Genomic DNA, 20329 nt, shown 5'->3' with positions numbered 1-20329 from the left:
CTCTCTACTTCTGACATCTGTTGGAGATGCAACTCCGCAAAGGGTATGTACATTCACGTTTGGTGGGAGTGTGCTTTATTCCTACCGTTCTGGACACAAATCTTCCAGATCTACACAGATATCTATGAGAAATCGCTTGCGCCCTCCCCCTCCATTGCCCTTCTGTCTCTTCTCCCGGGCTCTATTAAATCACAGAAAAACAACTTACTAAAATTTTTCCTATGTGCAGGGCGACAGCTTATCCCTACACATTGAAAAACTACTACCCCCCCCCCCCCCCATCCTTATTAGAATGGGTGGATGAAATTAACAATCTGATGCTTATGGAGGAAATGTAAGCCAAGATACTGGATAAACAGGCTAAATTCTCCTTTACCTGGAGTATATGGAGGCATTACTCTACTTCAGACAAATTAAACCGTAGAATCTTAGCATTCAAATCAACCTGAGCAATTGAACTAGTTTCATTGGAAGACCTTGGGTCTTGCATACTGAATCTTTCAGTTTATACGAGGCTCGCTGTCTCTTTGCCCTGCCCCCCCCCCCTTCTGCCTTCCCCCCACCTTCTCTCTTCTATTCTATCCTATTAGGCCTCTCTTGGCCTTCCTACATGCTTACAGGCATCCTGGTTTCCCAATTTGTAACCCCTGCATATTAAAGTTTCCGTATGGACCTTGACCCATCGGTCAGGTTCGTCATCACAGACTAGGCATTAACGTCCGTCCTCCCCTGGTACTGGATGCAGCAGGTTCCCACAGGGGCGCCCAGTCCAGGGAGAAATTTACCCGTATTGTATACATTACATGCTTTATACTGTGAATATAGATGGGACCTCCAGTGTGCTACATGACCAAAACAGAATGCTGTATCCTTACCTGTAAAGTTTATACTGTGTTTAACATTGTTGGACCAGCTAGTCCATTGTCGGACTTCTGGCTCTGTTCCCACCTTATGTTTTCTTTTTTTGACTTTACAGTCCTTAATTGCTTATATTCTGATAAAAAATTATTAATAAAATTTATTGAACCTAAAAATTTACAATGATGTGAGGTATGCCAGCAATTGACACTGCTATATCCTCTGTAAATAAAAGTTTGACTTGTCCTGTTGACAACACTCAAATGCTTAGGGATCCAACCGATAAAGAAAATGGAATTCCTGTTGAAAATTTTATTTTTTTTTCCTTGGCAGGTTCAGTAGCTCAATCTGCAGTGGCAGCAATTGGGGTGTCAATCCTTGAGAGACCACTTAAAACGGGTGCTCAAGGTTTTCCCTGAACAGCAGGCCCAGGAGTTAGCCAAGCTGCCAGCGGCTTTGTGTTTTTCAGTTGATGCAATCAAAGATTCTATCCTTCAGACTCTCTCGCCTTACGCTTGGGTTGGAGCGCCATGCAAAAAGCTCCTGGCTGGTTTCCCCTTCCACAGTGTAAGGCTGTTTGGGTATGATTTGGAAAATTATATCCAAAAAATCTCAAGTGGGAAAAGTACCCTTTTGCCAGTTAAGAAAAGGAATAAGCATCCCTTATTTAAACAGGCTCTTTCTCCAGTGCCAGGGGCATCAGCCTCCAGGCAGTCACGATGGTCTCCACCGTCATGTTCAAGAGGTAAAACTCAGAGTCAACCCCAGGGACAAAAGATGTCCTGGGGGAAGAAATCTACAAGCCAGAACCCTAAAGTCTCTTTATGAAGGGGCGCCCCCGCTCATTCGAGGTGTGGGGGGGACTGCTACAGTTCTCAAGGGTCTGGCAAGAGGATTTTCAGATAGATGGGTGGTCGCCAAAATAACTCTAGGTTACAAACTAGAGTTCAGAGAATTCTCATCTCCTCGTTTCCTCAGATCAAATGTCCCCAAAGACCCAGAGGAAAAGAAGTCTCTCTTTCAAGCGTTGGAGGGACTTTTGTCGCAAAAAGTAATCATGGTGGTTCCCATGGAAGAGCGCGGTTGGGGTTTTATTGAAACCTTTTCACGGTGCCAAAGCCAAATAGAGATGTCAGCCCCATGCTAGATCTGAAAGATATAAACCGGTTCCTAAAAATTAGATCTTTTACCATGGAATCAATCCGATCAGTAGTCTCCATCCTACAAGGAGGAGAACTTCTGGCAAAAATAGACATCAAGGATGCATACCTGCATGTACCTATTTTCCCTGCTCATCAGAAATAACTGCGTTTCAAAGTGAAAAAACGTAATTTTCAGTTTGGAGCTCTACTTTTTGGTCTAGCTACTGCACCTTGGGTGTTTACAAAGGTCCTGGCCCCTCCTCTGGTCAGATTAAAGGCCCGGGATATAACGATTATAGCTTACCGAGACGACCTGCTCTTAATAGACCGGTCGGTAGCCCGCTTAGACCAAAGCTTGGTCACCACAGTCAACTACCTGGAATACCTAGGTTGGGTATTCAACCTAGAGAAGCCTTTTTTAAAACCAGTAAGAAGACTAGGGTCTGGTTATACATACAACCCAGAAGATGGTGTTTTTACCCCAGGCAAAAATCAGCTGGTTCAGGTAGTCAGGGCAAAGAAGGGTCCTTCTATTCCCCTTTGTATGAGGTTGTTGGGAAAGATGGTGGCTTCTTTTGAAGCGTTCCCTATGCTCAGTTTCATTTGAGGCTGCTGCAAAACAGTATCCTGTCTGCCTGGAACAAGAAAGTCCAGGCACTAGATTTTCTGATGCGTTTGTCGAAATTGTCGCCACTAGTGCATCAGAGCCTCAGTTGGTGGTTGGTACCCAAGAATCTGCAGAAAGGGAAATCATTCTTACCAGTTACCTGGAAGGTGGTAACAACAGATGCAAGCCTTTCGGGTTGGGGAGCAGTTCTGGAAGAGACGACTGTCCAAGGGAAATGATTTAAAACCGAGAGGACCTTACCCATCAACATTCTAGAGATTCAAGCAGCATACTTAGCCCTAAAGTCCTGGACATTCAGGTCACAGGGTTGTCCTGTCAGGATCCAATCCGACAATGCCACAGCAGTGGCTTATATAAATCACCAAGGGGTCACCAGGAGTCGTGCAGCCCAGGGAGAAGTAAACCAGATCCTAACCTGGGCAGAAACGCATGTGCCGTGCATATCGGCAATCTTCATTCCCGGTATGGAGAACTGGCATGCGGACTACTTAAGTCGCCAGCAGTTGTTCCTGGGGGAATGGTCTCTTCACCCCGACATCTTCCTGGCTATATGCCAAAGATGGGGGATCCCGTCGTAGATCTGTTTGCGTCCAAGTTCAACAACAAGATCGACAACTTTATGTTAAGAACCAGGGATCCACTCGTATGTGGAACAGATGTGTTGGTGACCCCGCGGGATCAGATCTCACTGATTTATGCATTCCCTCCTATTCTGCTGCTACCACAACTTCTTCGCAGGATCAAGCATGAAAAGAAATCAGTGTTTCTGGTGTCCCTAGCGTGGCCCAGAAGATCTTGGTATGCATAAATAGTAAAGATGGCGGTAGGGCCCCCATGGACCCTAATACCATGTCCATACCTGCTATCGCATGGACCAGTGTTCCATCCTACCTTACAAGTTCTAAATTTAACGGTTTGGCTATTGAAACTCACATTCTGAAGATTTGCGGGCTTTCAGGCTCAGTAATATCTACCTTGATTAATGCAAGGAAGCCAGCTTCCAGAGTCATTTATTATAGAGTCTGGAAGTTTCCTGAAGATATGTTTCCTGGTGTGAATCCAGGGGTTGGCATCCCAGAAAGTATGTCGTAGGTAGAATCTTTGCTTTTCTGCAAATGGGGTTAGGGATGAAGCTGGCCTTCAGTACTATCAAGGGCCAGGTCTTGGCCTTATCAGTATTGTTTGAATGTTCACTTGCTTCGCATTCTTTGGTCCGAAGCTTTATACAGGGGGTAAGGCAGCTTAATCCACCGGTTAGAGCACCACTGAACCCTTGGGACTTGAATTTAGTTCTGTCGGCAATACTGAAACAGCATTTTGAGCTGATACAACATATTCCCTTGGTCTTTTTGACAAGGAAGCTAGTTTTTCTGGCAGCCATTTCTTCTGCAAGAAGAGTATCTGAATTGGCGGCTCTTTCTTGTAGTGAAAGAGCCATATTTAATCATTCACAAGGATAGAGTAGTATTGCGTCCTCATCCTAGCTTTTTACCAAAGGTGGTTTCAGGTTTTCATCTAAACCAGGATATTGTGCCTTCATTTTTTTCCAGAACCCTGTTCTATGGAAGAAAAGTCACTATATTCTCTGGATGTAGTGAGAGCGGTCAAAATCGATTTAGAGGCAAATGCTCAGGTTTCAAAAATGGATGTTTTATTTGTGTTGCCTGCAGGTCCTAGAAAAGGACAGGCAGCGTCGAAATCTACTATTGCTAAGTGGATTTGGCAATTAATTACTTAGGTTTATAGTTTGAAGAGGAAAGTTCCACTATTTCAAATCAACGCGCACTCCACCAGGACTCCTAGTGCTTTGTGGGCAGCGCATCACCTGGCCTCCATGGCTCAAATCTGCAAGGCTGCAACTTGGTCTTTATTCCATACATTCACCAGATTCTATCAAGTGGATGTGAGCAGGCATGAGGATATAGACTTTGGGTGCAGTGTGCTGCAGGTCTGATTGCACCCTACTTTTTGTTTGCGTCTCCCTCCCCTCAGATAGCATTGCTCTGGGACATCCCATTCAGTAAATACTGTAGCTGCTCTGTGTCCCTGTGATGGAAAAAGAAAATAGGATTTTTATAACAGCTTACCTGTAAAATCCTTTTCTGCGAGTACATCATGGGACACAGAGGTCCCTCCCCTCTTCTAATACACGTATATTTCTTTGCTACAAAACTGAGGTACTTCCAGTAAGGGGAGGGGTTATATAGGGAGCTAAACTTCCTGTCTAGGGTGTGCCAGTGTCAATCACCTAGGTGCCTATATAACCCATTCGGTAAATACTGTGGCTCTGTGTCCCGTGATGTACTCGAAGAAAAGGATTTTTACAGGTAGGCTGTTATAAAAATCCTATTATATATGTACTAGAAACACAGTGTGTGTAAAAGGTATTCAAAAGACCAGCTGCTAGCACTGATCCCATCCCTATATGCATGCACACAAAAATCAATATATGAGTGCAGTGCTAAATCATGAAATATAAACAAATATCAAAAATCATTGAATCAATCAACATATAAAGTGCATAATTAAATGTCCATGCAAAAAAAGCCCATATTAAAACAGTGAAAATTCCACAATTGGATGTTGATTGATGAACAACTAAAAATAATGAAATCCCATTTAAAACTTCCAGACCACCACCAAATCACCTCACTCATGCTCCCACCAGAAGGCTATAGGCTCACCTCTGGGAGTGCGACCCCCAACTAAGCAGGGTCAGAAAATGCCTGTGAATCACCCTAGGACTCTGTGAGATATCCAACACAGCTGGCTCCTAAACTTCTCCCAAGATCTCCTCCTCAGTATGTCAGCAGCAGAGTATATGCAGAGAAAAAGACTCCAATAGTGCTTGAATTGTTTAAAACACTTAACATGCGTTTATAATTGTGAAATCTTGTATATAAAGCTTCCAGATCACCAATGAATTACCTCACTCGTGCTCCTCCCCAATGGGTATAGGCTCACCTCTGGGAGTGCAAGCCCCAACTAATCGGGGTCAAAAAAGCCTGTGAGCACACAATCCCAAGAAATTCTTTAAGTACATAAATGGTAAGAAAGGGAGGTCAGATCATATTGGTCCCATAAAGAACGATGAAGGGAATCTGGTTACCAAGGATGGAGAGATGGCGAAGGTATTGAATTTATTCTTCACGAAGGAATTCGGGGGGATTCAGTAACCAAAACTGCGATGTTTATCCTCATGACACATCACAGGAAGCACCCTCATGGCTAACAGAGGACAGATTTAGAAATAAACTTGAAAAACTTATTAATGTTAAGTCACTGGGACCAGATGGCTTGCACCTGAGGGTCCTTAAGGAACTCAGTCAAGTAATTGCCAGACAATTGTTCCTAATTTTTACGAACAGTCTACTGACTGGAATGGTACCAGCTGATTGGATAAAAACAAACATAGCACCAATATTTAAAAAAGAGACAAGATACATCCCTGGGAATTACAGACCAGCTAGCCCAACATCAATTGTATGCAAGCTCTTGGAGGGGATGATAAGGGACTATTTACAAAATTTTAGTAATGACAACGGTATCATTAGCAGTGATCAGCATGTTTTCATGAAGAATCGTTCTTGCCAAACCAATCTATTAACCTTCTATGAGGAGGTGAGCTGCCATCTAAATAGGAAGGCTCGTAGACGTGGTGTATCTAGATTTTGCAAAAGCATTTGATACAGTTCCCCATAAGCATTTACTGTGCAAAGTAAGGTTAGTTGGCATGGACCATAGGGTGAGTATATGAATTGAAAACTGGCTACAGGGGCGAGTTCAGAGGGTAGTGATAAATGGGGAGTACTCAGAATGGTCCATGGTGAAAAGTGGAGTCCTCCAGGGTTCTGTCCTGGCTGGTACCAATCCTATTTAATTTATTCATAAATGACCTAGAGGATGGGATAAACAGCTCAATCTCTGTATTTGCAGATTATACTAAGCTAAGCAGGGCATTCATTTCTCTGCAGGATGTGGAAACCTGAAAGAAGTTCTACATGGCAAATGAGGTTTAATGTAGAAAAATGTAAAATAACACAGCTGACGGAGGCATGTAAACTGACCACAATATCAGGGCCCAGCAGCCATGATAAACCATGGTCAGTTTACAGGGGGAGGGGAGAACCAGGCAGGATCAGTCAGGTTTTTTAGGCGATAGAAGGCACCAAATTACACAGCATAAGCACTGTACCGTTACTAATGCTTTAAGGGAACAGGATCGTTTTTTTTTTGGGTAACAAATGCTTTAACACCACCTCCAGAAGGCCCTATACCTATAGATACCTAGTTTTCAAAAGTACCCACTTATGCTAGAATTGCCCAAGATGCCGGCACTGGGGACCCAAAGACCAGTGAAGAACCAGCCCAGAACAGCGCTGGATCCCTGGACAGGTACGTGTCCATTAAATGTCAGCAGCTACAGTTGTTTGGCTGCTGACTTTAAATTTTTTTAAAAATGGGCTTTCGTGAGGCAGACAAGCGTCAGAGGTGTGGACCCAGAGGAATATGCATCAACTGTTGAGCTTGATTAGCAAGTGTGTGGAGGATATTGTTGTGTCTAGAACAATCACTATTTACCCAAGCCAGAAACCCTGGTTCAATGCAGAGGATTGTTCTCTCATTTCATGTTCAGGGCTGGCGATGCATTTTACACCAAAAAGTATCATTGCAAATATAAGGAGGGTGAAGGCTAACTATGCTCTCAAAAAAATCGGAGTCACTTTTCCACCAACTACCCACAGAGCCTGTAGAGGGGTATTAAAAGCATCATGGATTACACCAGAGATGTAGAATGTATGAGGGATCCTTGTCTTCCTGATGCTCTAACACTTTTATGCTCTTTGAGGATTTCAACACCTCCTCCACATAAACTGCCCCTCAGGATGACTAAAGTTAATCACCATGAATGGGACACACGGAAAACAATTGTTACCTGTGTGTCCCTGCAGTGACAGACGTTTTACAATGTGGTAAAACGTATGTTGCTGCATATAGTGTGAATTTGCCCTAAAGGTTTTTAAATGGATGACTGAATGACTGTTTGTGCCCCTTAAGTTTTAGCTTAACCCATGATAGAGAAGTGTGGACCCATTTGTTCTTGGACATTTATCTTAAAGTGGACTTTAAATGTAGTTTGGCCATCTAACAGGGATTAATTAGCACAAATATGTACCATGACCAGCCTTGGTCATAAAATGTAGTAAGGTTGATCACCTTATACCTTTACTTGTACAATTCATTCTACTGTCAATTTTTGTATCTTGACCTTTTCTATAATAAAAACCATTTGTAAACAAAAATAAAATGTAGTAAGGTTAAAAAAAAAAAAAAAATCTGCCTTTACAACCACTTTAACATGTCTGGCACAAGAAAGTGCTTACTCAGAGTGTCCTTTGGTCCTTATAGGTAAGCAAAAGCAAACCCACTCGAGGTTTACATATGGATGACTGACCGTCTGTGCTTTTTGAGATGCTAATAAATCTATGATCGAGCGGATGAGCAGCGTGGAACTTTTTTGTCTTGGCCTTTTATCTTTTGCACTGGTATCGTTCAAAGGTCCAGGACCAGTGATCTGCATCTGCCAGAGTGGATAATATATGGTGATCTCTGTTGCATCAGCAAGTTAAGTGTGTATATAGGTTCATTTTAAGCAGGGAGGATGAATGACTGCAGACACTATATCATGCCAATAAACAAATCTCTATACATAATGCAATAACAAAATAGTAAGGAATGAGTATGTAAAAACATGAGTCATAAAAAAATAATACTGTCAAGTAAATACTGCAATAAAACAGTGAATATTTACACTTTACCTTTAATCATTTGTTGGCAATTCCTTAAATAACATCACAATCATGTCAGTGTGTTGGCAAAGATAAAATTTTAAATAAAACTACCAATATTATCAAAAATAAATAAGGTGACAAAAGCTAGTGTGTACAGGAGAAGAGTGTAGGGGGTATGATGGGCCAGTATGTCCAGGAGAGGTGTAAAGTGCAGAGGTTATGACGTGCTTATGACAGGAGAGGATTTAAGGGGGTATGATGAAGCCAGGACATGTAGGAAAGAAGCCAATATGTGCAGGAAAGGATTGTGGGAAGTATAAGGCCAGTATGTGCAGGAGAGGAGTTTGGAAAGTATAATGAGGCTGGTATGTGCAGAAGAGAAGTGCAGAAGGGATGAGGCCAGTACGTGCAGGAGAGGAGTGTGGAAGTTATAATTAGGCCGGAATGTGCAGGAGAGGAGTGTGGAATGTAAAATGAGGGCAGTATGTGTGGGAGAGGAGTGTGGAAGGTATATTGAGGCCAGTATGTGCAAGAGAGGAGTGTGGAAGATACGAGACCCGTATGTGCAGGAGAGGGTTGTTGAAGGTATAACAAGGTCAGTATGTACAGGACGGGAGAGTGGAATGTATAATGAGGCCAATATGTGCAGGAAAAAATTATTAATGTGGCCTCTGGTAATAAATGAATTATAATTACAATAAAGACTGTACCATCATCCAGAAATGTAATATTAAAAAAACTTGGGAGCCTAATTCCCAGTTAGGCCACCTGGGAGGACAATTGGACTATCATGGTACAATAAAAAAACAAACAAAACAATACAGTTGAAAATCATAACAAAAATGTATAAAGATTTACAGATGATTTTATTGATGCCAGCAAAACAATCATCATTTACAAAATAAAAGCGTAATAGCAGTATATGAATTATCACCAGTGGATAATCACAATAAAGCAGTTGATCACAAATGTCATTTTCCTCAACTAGTTTCGCGGATATCAACCGCTTCATCAGGAGGTCATCTGTGATTGAATCAAAAAACATTGTCATAGTCAAGAGGTAAAGAAATTAAATCTTTTCATATAGCATCAAACAAAGAAAAAAATTATAATGAAAATAAAAAGGAGGGGGGGGGGGGGAGGGGCTGAGCTGCTTACCCATGTTCCAGCAGAAAACCAGCGTGGAGCGCTACCACCTAAAGTATGGTCTCCCCCGGCAACTCGGGGGAGCCATAAATGTTGTTATGTCATACAATGCCAAAAAATGTCATTATAATTATAATTTTTTTCTTTATGTTTGACGCTATATGAAAAGATTTAATTTCTTTACCTCTTGACTATGACAATGTTTTTTGATTCAATCACAGATGACCTCCTGATGAAGCGGTTGATATCCGCGAAACTAGTTGAGGAAAATGACATTTGTGATCAACTGCTTTATTGCGATTACCCACTGGTGATAATTCATATACTGCTATTACGCTTTTATTTTGTAAATGATGATTGTTTTGCTGGCATCAATAAAATCATCTGTAAATCTTTATACATTTTTGTTATGATTTTCAACTGTATTGTTTTTTTTTTTATTGTACCGTGATAGTCCAATTGCCCTCCCTGGTAGCCTAACTGGGAATTAGGCTCCCAAGTTTTTTTAATATGTGCAGGAGAGAGGAAGTTATGGCTTTTGCTGGCTGAACAAAAAAAAATAACCGTCTATGGCCAGCTTTAGGTAAAGATCTACACATATTCTGAACAATAGTAAACAATGAAACAAAAAGAAAGCTTCAAAACTTGTGTACACTTTTTTTATTAAAGAAAATGTATGAGTTTATTTCTAAATAAATATACATGTAGTTAACATAATAAAAACAATAAGTGTTTTTTCTTAGATGATAGCAAAGAAATGTTTAAGGTCCCAAAACATAAATACAAATGTTTGACTTGTAAAAGTCAGGCTCAATGTGTTATTTTTATTTTTTTGCATCATATGGATTTTTACCAAATCGCTTTTTCTTTAACAAACTGATACGTGTGGATCTGCGAGGCTATGTGTATAACAACTCAGACCCAGTACACAAACACACACAAAAAAAAAAGTGCATAAAAAGAAAAAGAAAAGCAAGCAGCATATGCATTAAAGTGTCAAACCATTTTAAGATTCATTAAATACTGATCAAAATAAAAATAGTCCACACAACAAAGAAAAAGCAACAATGAGCTGCACACTTTGCGAGTGACAGTCTGAGATATGCATGGCTAACAGTGCTTGAGCCTAATGGTGCTTATGTGAGGTACGTGGAAGAAGGCAGGAAAAATAAAAAGTGGCAAGTGACTTGTGCATGGAAAGGCTTGTGCACACACATCAGTATCACAATTTGGTTTTCATCTTTGCTTAAAGCATATCTAAAGCAAAAATTTAATATATTGCAGCTTAACAGCCCTTGGATGTAATGGCTGCATCAGTTTCCAAAACGTTTCTCCTTTATTTTCTGATGATCCTGTCCTAGGGTGACCATGATTATTCACTGTGCTGCATTTACAGAGGAACATTGTCACCCTAGGCTGCTCTCCTGATGTGGACTACAAACACCTCCCTTCTCCTCATCACCAGTACATAGAGACAAAGGGTTGTATAGCTCACAAAAGACAGCTTAGAAAGCAGAAAACATTGTTTGACATTTCAGTTCAGTATACAGAAAGGTACAAGGAGAGTGATTTTCTATCAGGATCAATAGGTGGTTTTATGTACTTGCAGAAATGTACCTAGCCTAGAAATAGAAAACAAATCAAACCATCATTTTTTTCTTGGGTTTAGATATACTTTACAGCCTGTTCACATATGTGCAGGCCGGCCGCAGTGCGATTTAAAAAGGAGTCCTGTGAAATTTCAGTCTGGTTCAGGTGCGTTTTCTAATCTTATACACTACAATTGGATTCACACCTGAACCACTGAAATTGCACCGGGCCGGGGTTTGAAAACGCACTGCAAATCGGCCCGCACATATGTGAACCGAGTCTTTAAGTGAGAATGCTGCCACTTTACATTTCCTTCTGAAAATTATACCTGTCTGGCTGTCATACTGGACTTTTTTGTTTTAAAAACCTTAATCAATGACCTGGAACCTTACTTTAACATGCACTTTCTGCACATGCTTTCCAGCTCAGTGACTTAAAAGTATTGAAGTCAGTGGGTCAGATTAACAGCCAGGCCACTAGAATTTGCCAAAGGAAGCTAGCAAAAGCAGCTCCAGGATTTCTCTTATTACAAGTTTAATTTAAAATAGAAGAGATGGAGGCCGATACCCATGAAATGATCATAAATTTCTCTGACAGAATTGCCCTCTTATACAAAGGTGGTTGCCAAATATTGGGGAAGTAATGAACAGAAGAGCCCCTACAGCATATTTAGCATAAGCCTTCCTCCCAGTCTGCTTTATAGAGACCTAAATGAAGCTCAGCTCCCAAGATACAATGGGTCATCTCTTTAGCCAGTGTGAGGACTTATTACACTGATGCAACAAAGAGAGGGACATATTTTGGATGTTATCAAATATTGCCGATATCTATTTTTATATAAAAACGGCACTCCTGAAGGAAAACGGGTAAAAATTTTGCTCATTTTACACACTGCATTTTATGTTAAAAAGATGTTCTTCTAAGGAAGGCTTCTTTATTTTACTATTAGGAGCATTTTCTAAGTGAGGATGCATGATCAACAAACTAGAAAATAAGTAAAAAAGAGTTGACCATGTATGTAAAGCTGGCCATAGGTGGCTTGAAGTTTGGCCAATTCCTGAAATTCGAGCCATGTTGGCTCTGTTGGCACCACCTGGCATGACAAAGTAAACTTAAAAATTGACTTAGCTGGGTGAAAAAATTGTCCAAACAGTGACTATATCTAATCAGATGCAGTCACTGTTTAGGTATTTAAGCAGGTGCTGCACCAGCCTAAATTTATTAGCTGGTATGGTGAATTTCATGTTTAGCGTGGATGAAGAAATCTATTAATTTTCTCTCGTTCAGCTTGTGTGATGGACAAGAGAATCCAAGACTGTATCGTCTAGCCCAGTGGTCTCCAAACTGCGGTCCTTTGCTTGCTTTTATCAGGGCCTTGGGGCACTATTCCTCCCACTAATACGAGACACTATTCTGCCAACTGACCTTGGCACGATTTCTCCCATTGACACCAACAATGGGGCACTCTTCCTCCACCTAATACCAAATGTGAGATTTACTCCCACTGATGCCAGGAAAATTTCCACCCCTCCCTAAAGTCTGAAGAACAAGAAACTGGCCCCCCTTTTTTTTTTTTGGAAAGTTTGGAGACCCCTGGTCTAGCCTAACCCTACTGGTATGGATTCTAATCCCTGTAGTTATATTCTGATTTTACCACCCATTAAACCCCATGTGGGTGCTATGATAAAATGTGGGTATGTTTTTTTTAAAGAAAAAATTTAAAGATACAAAAAAAGTCTACCAAATCTGTAGGGTTGCCCATTCCAGCTGGTATTTATCTGCAGTTTCCTGAAGGTTACAATTTACTAACCAGCTATCTGCAACTGAGGTTCAGTTTCTTACTGATGATGTGGGTGGTTCATAAATGGTGCTGAACTGGATGTAATGGTAGTCCCTGTTACAGGAGCATAAGATAGAGTACACTTATCTTTTACAAATGGTCTATCCAGTACCTATGTGCTTTATGCCTTAACAAAGCTATTTGTCTAAAATATGCATTAATGAAATTTGTGTTTTGCTTAGAGTTCTCTATTTGCTATAGGCAACTCATCCAAAATTATTTAAATCTATGGTTATATAATTAGCTATAATATAATGCTGTATTATCAAATGGCTTAAAAACACGTGTTAGGAGGAGATTAAGTATTACAAATAACCACCTCCTAGGTAATTACACCTAGTTTAGAACTTCAGTACATAAAGAACCTGCACTGTTGGGTAATAACTAGCCTAGATTTCACTATAAGTGATATGTCTGAACATTCACTGATGACCTTACCAATGCACTGTATGAAATTCTTAAACTTGGTATATGTAAGAACTAAAGGTTTACACCATTGCTTAATAGGCGATTTAAGGCAGATGATGGAAGCCTGTATGATTAAATATTATTACTTTAAATCTCCAATACAACGCATCATAAAAAGGTATTCGCCTAGTCTTTCCTCACAGTTAAGTGCTTTCGGATGTCAAAGGCACTTGAAAGTTTCTTTCAAGTTGCTTATAGCAACATTATTGCCCACAATGGTGAGCAGGAACAGAGCAGAGCACTCTTTAAAAAGCATGCCTGAAAATGTTTATGTTATGGTTAATAAACCACTTTCCTATTACAAAAAATGGCTGAAAAAAAAAAAAAAAAAAAAAAAAAAAAAAAAAAATCAAGGTGGGAAATTTCCAGCTCCTTCATTAAATGTTCTCAAGTATCCAGTCCTCATTGGAAAGGGTAGGTACAGTCAAAACAAGGTTTCCTTCCGAGTCTTCTCTACCACCCTTATGAAGGGCACTGGCTTCTTGGTAGTACTCTTCTTCCTCATCAAAAAATCCATTTTCCATCGCATATGAACATTCTGCACTGGAAGCAGCCTGACAAGCTCCTTTATATTCTTGAATGGATTCATAAAGGGAATATAGCTGGCACAGGAGAGACATGTCGAGTTGTCTTAGCCCAACCTAAAAGCAGAAAAGCACAGAAAAGCTCTTATAAAGTTGCAAGCATAGAGGATTATGACATAATCTTATGATCACATGAATAATGAAAGGAATGGGCAAGCAAAAAATAAATTTACGCTTTTCCACCAAATAAACACTTAAATATTAATGTTCTGTGCGCCTGGACTAGAAGTTTAAAAGATTAAAAACTTTGTCTTGTAGGGCTAAAACTTGTAGACAAAAGCTGAGGAATTCTGATTTCTACTTTCACAGCAAGCCTATATCCTACAATACAGCAAAAACAACATTAACCCTTTTAACCACTTGAGCTCTGGAAGGTTTTGCCCCCTTCATGACCAGGCCATTTTTTGCTACTTTAACTGACAATTGCATGGTCATGCAACCCTGTACCCAAAATTGGTTTGATTTATTATTTTTTTTTCCACAAATAGAGCTCTCTTTTGGCGATATTTGATCACCACTGTTTTTTTTATTTTTTGTGATATGAAAAAAAAAAAAAAAAAAAAAAAACGGAAGCCTGAACATTTAAAAAAAAAAAACTATATTGTTTTACTTTCTTCTATAAAACATATCCCATAATAAAAATCTTTTAAAAAAAATATCAAATTTCTTCCTACATTTTGGGCACAATGTATTCTGCTACATGTTTCTGATAAAAGAAATTCCAATAAGTGTATATTGATTGGTTTGCGTGAAAGTTATAGTGCCTACAAACTATGGGATGTATACTGGAATTTATTTTTTATTTTTTTACTGTCACTTAACGCCAAGACACTTAATGGTAATAAACATGCATGGTCACTGTACCAATGACACTGGCTGGGGCTTAACATCTAGGGTGATCAAGGGGTTAATTATGTGCCAAACTATGTGTAATGTGTGCTGATTTTACAAGGTGATCTCCAAGTTTCTCATCCCTGCTTTGCAGGGATTGGAGAAACAGAGGATTGTTCCCAGTGTAGAAAGCTCTGTGTTGAATGTCAACACAGAGCTCTCGGCTGTGAATGTATACAGCCGATCAGCACATCCCAGGGGTGAGTCAATTCCTTATACTAGAGCAGTCGGGACACACCATCCTACACCCGTAAGTAGACAGCGACATATGGGTACATTGCTTTGCCTACAGTGGCTGCTCATAGTTTCATAGTTAGTATGGTTGAATAAAGACACCAGTCCATCCAGTTCAACCTGAGTGAGTGAGTGTCTACAATTGTCCCTATCCCTGTACACTGCACACTGTCATTGGTCCCTACCCTCAAGGAGCCACAATCCAAGGTCCCCATTCATATACTACGGCCAATTTTGGACAGAAGCCAATTAACCTACCTGCATGTCTTTGGATTGTGGGAGGAAACCGGAGCGCCTGGAGGAAACCCACGCAGACACATGGAGAACATGCAAACTCCAGGCAAGTGGTGTCCTGGTTGGGATTTGAACCAGCGACCCTTCTTACTGCTAGGTGAGAGTGCTAATACTACACCACTGTGCTCATCCACAGCATAATGCAGGCGGGCGATTTCTAAGTGGTTAAAATGCCGCTTCAAATAGTCATTGATGCGAACTGAGCTGGAAGTGGGAGCGGGTACCTGTCAAAACCAGGTACCCGATAACCCCTTCCCCCAAAAAGGTTCCAATGTGCCAGCAGGGAGGAGGCAGATAAGTGAAGCTTCCCTTTTGGGCGGAGCTCCACTTTAAAGTCACCTACCCCTGCTGTAAGGTCTAGATGTCCCTCTTTTATATAATAGGGCACTAGTAACACTTCTGAAAATTAAGAGCCTAAATTAAAATTCTCGCTTAGAAAAAGGGTGTCCTTTTGACCTTCCTGAGCCACATTGGAAGAAGAGAAATTTATCACAAATATAGGTGAGGGCGAAAACATCACATGAATAAGGCACGATTGTGAAAAGTGAGATTTTTTTTTTTTTTTATACCTTCCCAATAAAAATAACAACCTTATATAAAGTCCAGGAAATAGACACTGTCAAATTATTCTTCGACTGCATATGTTCGCTAAGTGCAAACACATTTTTACAAAAAAAGTGTTTTTTTTTAAGTTTTTGATCTTGTATTGAGCCACATTCATAGTGGTCTTAGGCCGCATGAGGCCCATGGGTGCAGGTTGAACACTTCTGTCTTAGATAGTTATCACTGCTAAAATTATTATTTGCTACATTCCATGTTTCTCTAGCTTTATCATTGGTGTCAGTCTGTGCCATGACCACTACATCATCCACAGCTTTACTCAATAATAGCTCTATTATTCAATCCACAAAATGTAAAACCCATTTCATGGGGACAGATTACTCTGCCTATCCAACAACAGAATGCCTCATCACCACATTAGGCCTTTTTTGTACTTTTATTCCCATTTACAATGCAGCTGTTTTTCTCCTGGTTGGTAGATATGCAGCACAACTACCCTGCACTTACATCCCAAATCATCCAAATTAACATTTATTTGGGTGTGCTAATTTGGGGATTACCCTTCATGACGCATTTGCCCCGATGCTTTCTGCTAACTGTAACCCAGCTACACATCTCAAGATTTTGATCGCTCTCATGTCCACCCCCATATTCACTGGCTCAACCACTATTTACTTGGCTGGTTTCGAAGACCACTTTCAGATTTAACATTTAAAAAATAAAAAAAATAATATATATATATATATATATATATATATATATATATATATATATATATATATATATTTCTTAACAAATGTTATCATTGCATTCAGAATGAAATTTTACACGGTTTATTAGGTATCTTTACTACTCCTCTGTAAACAATATAGCAAGGGTTGGAAAAAATGGACAATAGGAGGGAATATCCTAGTATTTATCCTTCTGAATAGGAAAACAATTAGGTCATGCATTCTACGGATATCCTCGAGTTTTGCAGAAAGCGCCTCACTTAACATTTACAATGCCTGTGTCCTAAATATATACAGGAACTATGCTGAGAAAATGTGCCACTTATCTCACTACTGACACATACAAAGGATGTCATTGTGTGTTTGCTTTTTCAGCACATTACCTATATGGAAAGCCTTACCGATTGTAATTATGTCTGCTGTGTAATGAAACATTGTTATTGTTAGAAATGTGAATAGCAGACCATCTATTACCACGAACAAACACAGCCATTTGGATTTTATAAGTGAAAGTAGGCAGCTTTATTAAAAAAAAAAAAAAAAAAAAAAAAAATTATAAAAAAGGGATCATTTACATTCTTGTGGCATGTTAACGCACGTGATTTATGTCACACAAAAAAAGGTGCATTCATTTTGAATTGGCTGCCAAGTCACCCTAGTCTGTCCAAAATCAGACATCAACCATTTTTCTTAATGCAATGCACTAACTCCCTGCCATGAATTTTGAAGTCCTACAGACAGACCTATTTTGTACAGTGTGACAGAGCTTCTTTAAAGCCCACCCTGCTACTCACCTTCCCTGTCCTCTTTTGCCACTCTGTTACCCAATCAGGGACAGGCAAAATCTCCTTTACTTTCAGGTATGGGGTAGTATGTGACCTCCTCCTATGATGCAGAGCTCAGTCCTAGTATCATTGCCCAGCAATACATTTTTTTTTTTAAAGTGGAACTCCACCCAAAAGGGCATGTTCTGCTTGTTTGCACCCTTCACCCGCACATTTGCCATTTTTTCTTGGGGGGGGGTACCTGGTTTTGATAGGTACCTCCCACTTCTGGCCCAGATCGTCGCAGCAATCTGAGCTGGAAGTTCAGCCCTCCTTCCCCTGCAGCCTTCCGGGACACATCACAGGTCCCAGAAGACTACGGGATCATTCACAAGGCGAAGCACAGCTCGCGCATGCGCAATAAGAAACCGGTTGTGAAGCCACAAAGCTTCACTTCCTGCTTCCCTTACTTGAGATGCTGGTGCTTGCACCCAAAGCCAATAGAACATTCTTCAATTAAAAAAGTCAGCAGCTGCAGTATTTGTAGCTGCTGACTTAAAATTTTTTAGGGGGAGCCTGGAGCTCCTCTTTAAATGTTGTACCCTGCACTGGAATAGGGGTAGCTGGAAGATACAACACAGAACATTTCCGCTACTTTTGAGGGTTATATAGTCTAAAGCTGGATACACACTATACAACTTTTGTTTTTAGATTTACCTTTAGTATGTAGTACAAGGGCCTGCCTGATTGCATACATTTAGGTTTGACCTCATATGGTTTTGGTAAATCTAAAAGAAAAAAAATCTGCAGAAAATGTTATATATAGTGTGTATCCAGCTTTACAGATAATTTACAAAATGATCCCCGTTTAAAATGCGTCAGTACCGTTGTCACAGGCTGACAGCACAATTTACTGTATTTTTCTAGTTCACTTTCGTAGTCTCAAGATTTCAAGTCCACCTGTTCAAATAAAATGGGAGAGTTGGGTCCATCATGTATAAACAGACAAGTTACTAGAACAGAGACTGTGGATTCTGATCTTAGAAAAATGATGGCGAAACAGCCAGCTGCTTCTGCCACCTCCTCAACAAGCCAAGTCACTAGATGTCATGAAAACCCAAAATTATTCAGAGCACCAGGCCTGGCAGAAGAAAAACAGTCCTGGATTTCTTTAAGTATATCCGAAGCGGGTTCCCTTTTCTTTTTGAAATGCTTTACTTATTGTATTAGATTGAGAAGCATTATGCTAATTTTATGAAGTCCTATCTCTTTGCAGAAAGACTGTCAGTTTTACTGTGGGCTAAGGGTCTGTTCTACAGCATCGGTAATAGAAAATCTCCCTTAAATTAATTCAAGCAAGCAGGGGGAGCATGGAAAAGATGATCAATAAAAGGTATTTTTTTCACTCATAGGACCAACTCATATCCAAAGTCTCATTCTGCCTTTTTTTCCCCAAATAAAGCTTTTAAGAAAATTTGGTAACTTGCATCAAACTGATCAATGAACAAGATATTTAAAAATAGACAAACTAAGTTAAGTAGAGACTAGTTTGAAACACTTATGAGATAAAATTTTAAATTCCTTTTAAATTCTGACCTCCATTTGACACACATTAAGGCTGCCTTTACTTTCCCACCAATGCCGAGAACCTAATGGAGCTTCCCCGTAATTTCCTCTCACTACCATAATTTGGGTATTTTATCCAGAACACTGTACATAACCAGAGTCCCAGATGAACCCTGCTGAAACTGAATGCCAGGATTCTGCTAATTAGTAAGAAAAGTGGAGATTATAAACACAAGTGGTAAATCTTATGCAATTTTAAAAGCACACTTTATACTGGAAATCTTTCAGTTGAAATAATTAACTTCTATTTTTGACCTCCCTTTCATAGACACTTTGGTTTAAACCATGGGTGCTCAACCTGTGGCTCTCCAACTATTGTGGAACTACAAAAGCATTGCAAGCCACTGACAGTTAAAAGCAGGACTCCCAAAAGCAGAGGCATGATGGGACTTGTAGTTCCACAACAACTGGGAGGTCCACAGGTTGAGCACCCCTGGTTTAAACTCTGATCAGAATTAAGTATTGATAAGGTCTGGTGAATCTTCTCTGACTTTTATTTGCTGCATGCTTGTTCTAGGTTAGGTCAACTCTCATATTTCTCTTATGATAGGTGCAGATCAAACCTTTATTATATACTAAATAAATGAATATAAAAAAAAACATAATTTTAAAGTATTTTTATACTGTATATGCATGGGATCAGTCCTTTTCTCATTCAGAGATATATTCAGCATGTTTTTAGAATTAATTATAGTAAAGTTTCACTTGTATAATAGCTTGTGAAGCCTTTGTATATGAATGCCAAAGGGAAAGCTCTAGGTGCATTCCTGGTGTGTTCAAAATAGAAGGCTCAGTCCAGGTGAATACCTGGCAAAGCATTGTTTTACTTTGAGCTTTAAAAATGTGTGAAAAGGCAGTTTCTGTTCCCATTTTATCATCCAATTGCTGCGGGCTTGCTGCTGGGTAAGCTTTGTAATGCCTGCCATTGTACCACAGGCATTGGGTATGGAACACTTCTCTCTCATTGCTGCTCTTGTGGCAACTATACATTTTGTTTTTTTTCCATCACATTCTATTCTGGTCAAAAAGAGGGTGAATCTTCACGGAGGGGGTCACAGATAACAAATTTAAACCTGCTAGAGATAAAGTCCATGATTTCTAGTTTTTGGATAAAGTTTTGGCTTTAGTAACAAGGTATTGTAAATCTGTGTTGTATTTTTGTCAATACACATTTCAGGTT

The 20329-nt window shown here is 39.9% G+C and overlaps 1 protein-coding gene across 1 annotated transcript in view; it reads right to left on the bottom strand.

The window, feature by feature from the left end:
• Positions 1–10211: 10211 nt before the first annotated feature.
• The window catches only part of FAM89A (family with sequence similarity 89 member A), a 42430-nt gene continuing 32312 nt past the window's right edge, over positions 10212–20329 (bottom strand). The window contains exon 3 of the mRNA XM_077486389.1: positions 10212–14105. Coding sequence (XP_077342515.1) covers positions 13842–14105 — 264 coding nt within the window. The 3' untranslated portion in view covers positions 10212–13841. The remainder of the gene's footprint in view (positions 14106–20329) is intronic.

Source organism: Lithobates pipiens, unplaced genomic scaffold (genome assembly GCF_037356315.1).
Source record: "Lithobates pipiens isolate NorthernLeopardFrog02 unplaced genomic scaffold, aLitPip1_a1.2 Scaffold_18, whole genome shotgun sequence".
Classification (NCBI taxonomy): Eukaryota; Metazoa; Chordata; class Amphibia; order Anura; family Ranidae; genus Lithobates; species Lithobates pipiens.
Note: the sequence above shows the minus strand (reverse complement) of the source record. Positions and strands in the feature narration are given on the sequence as shown.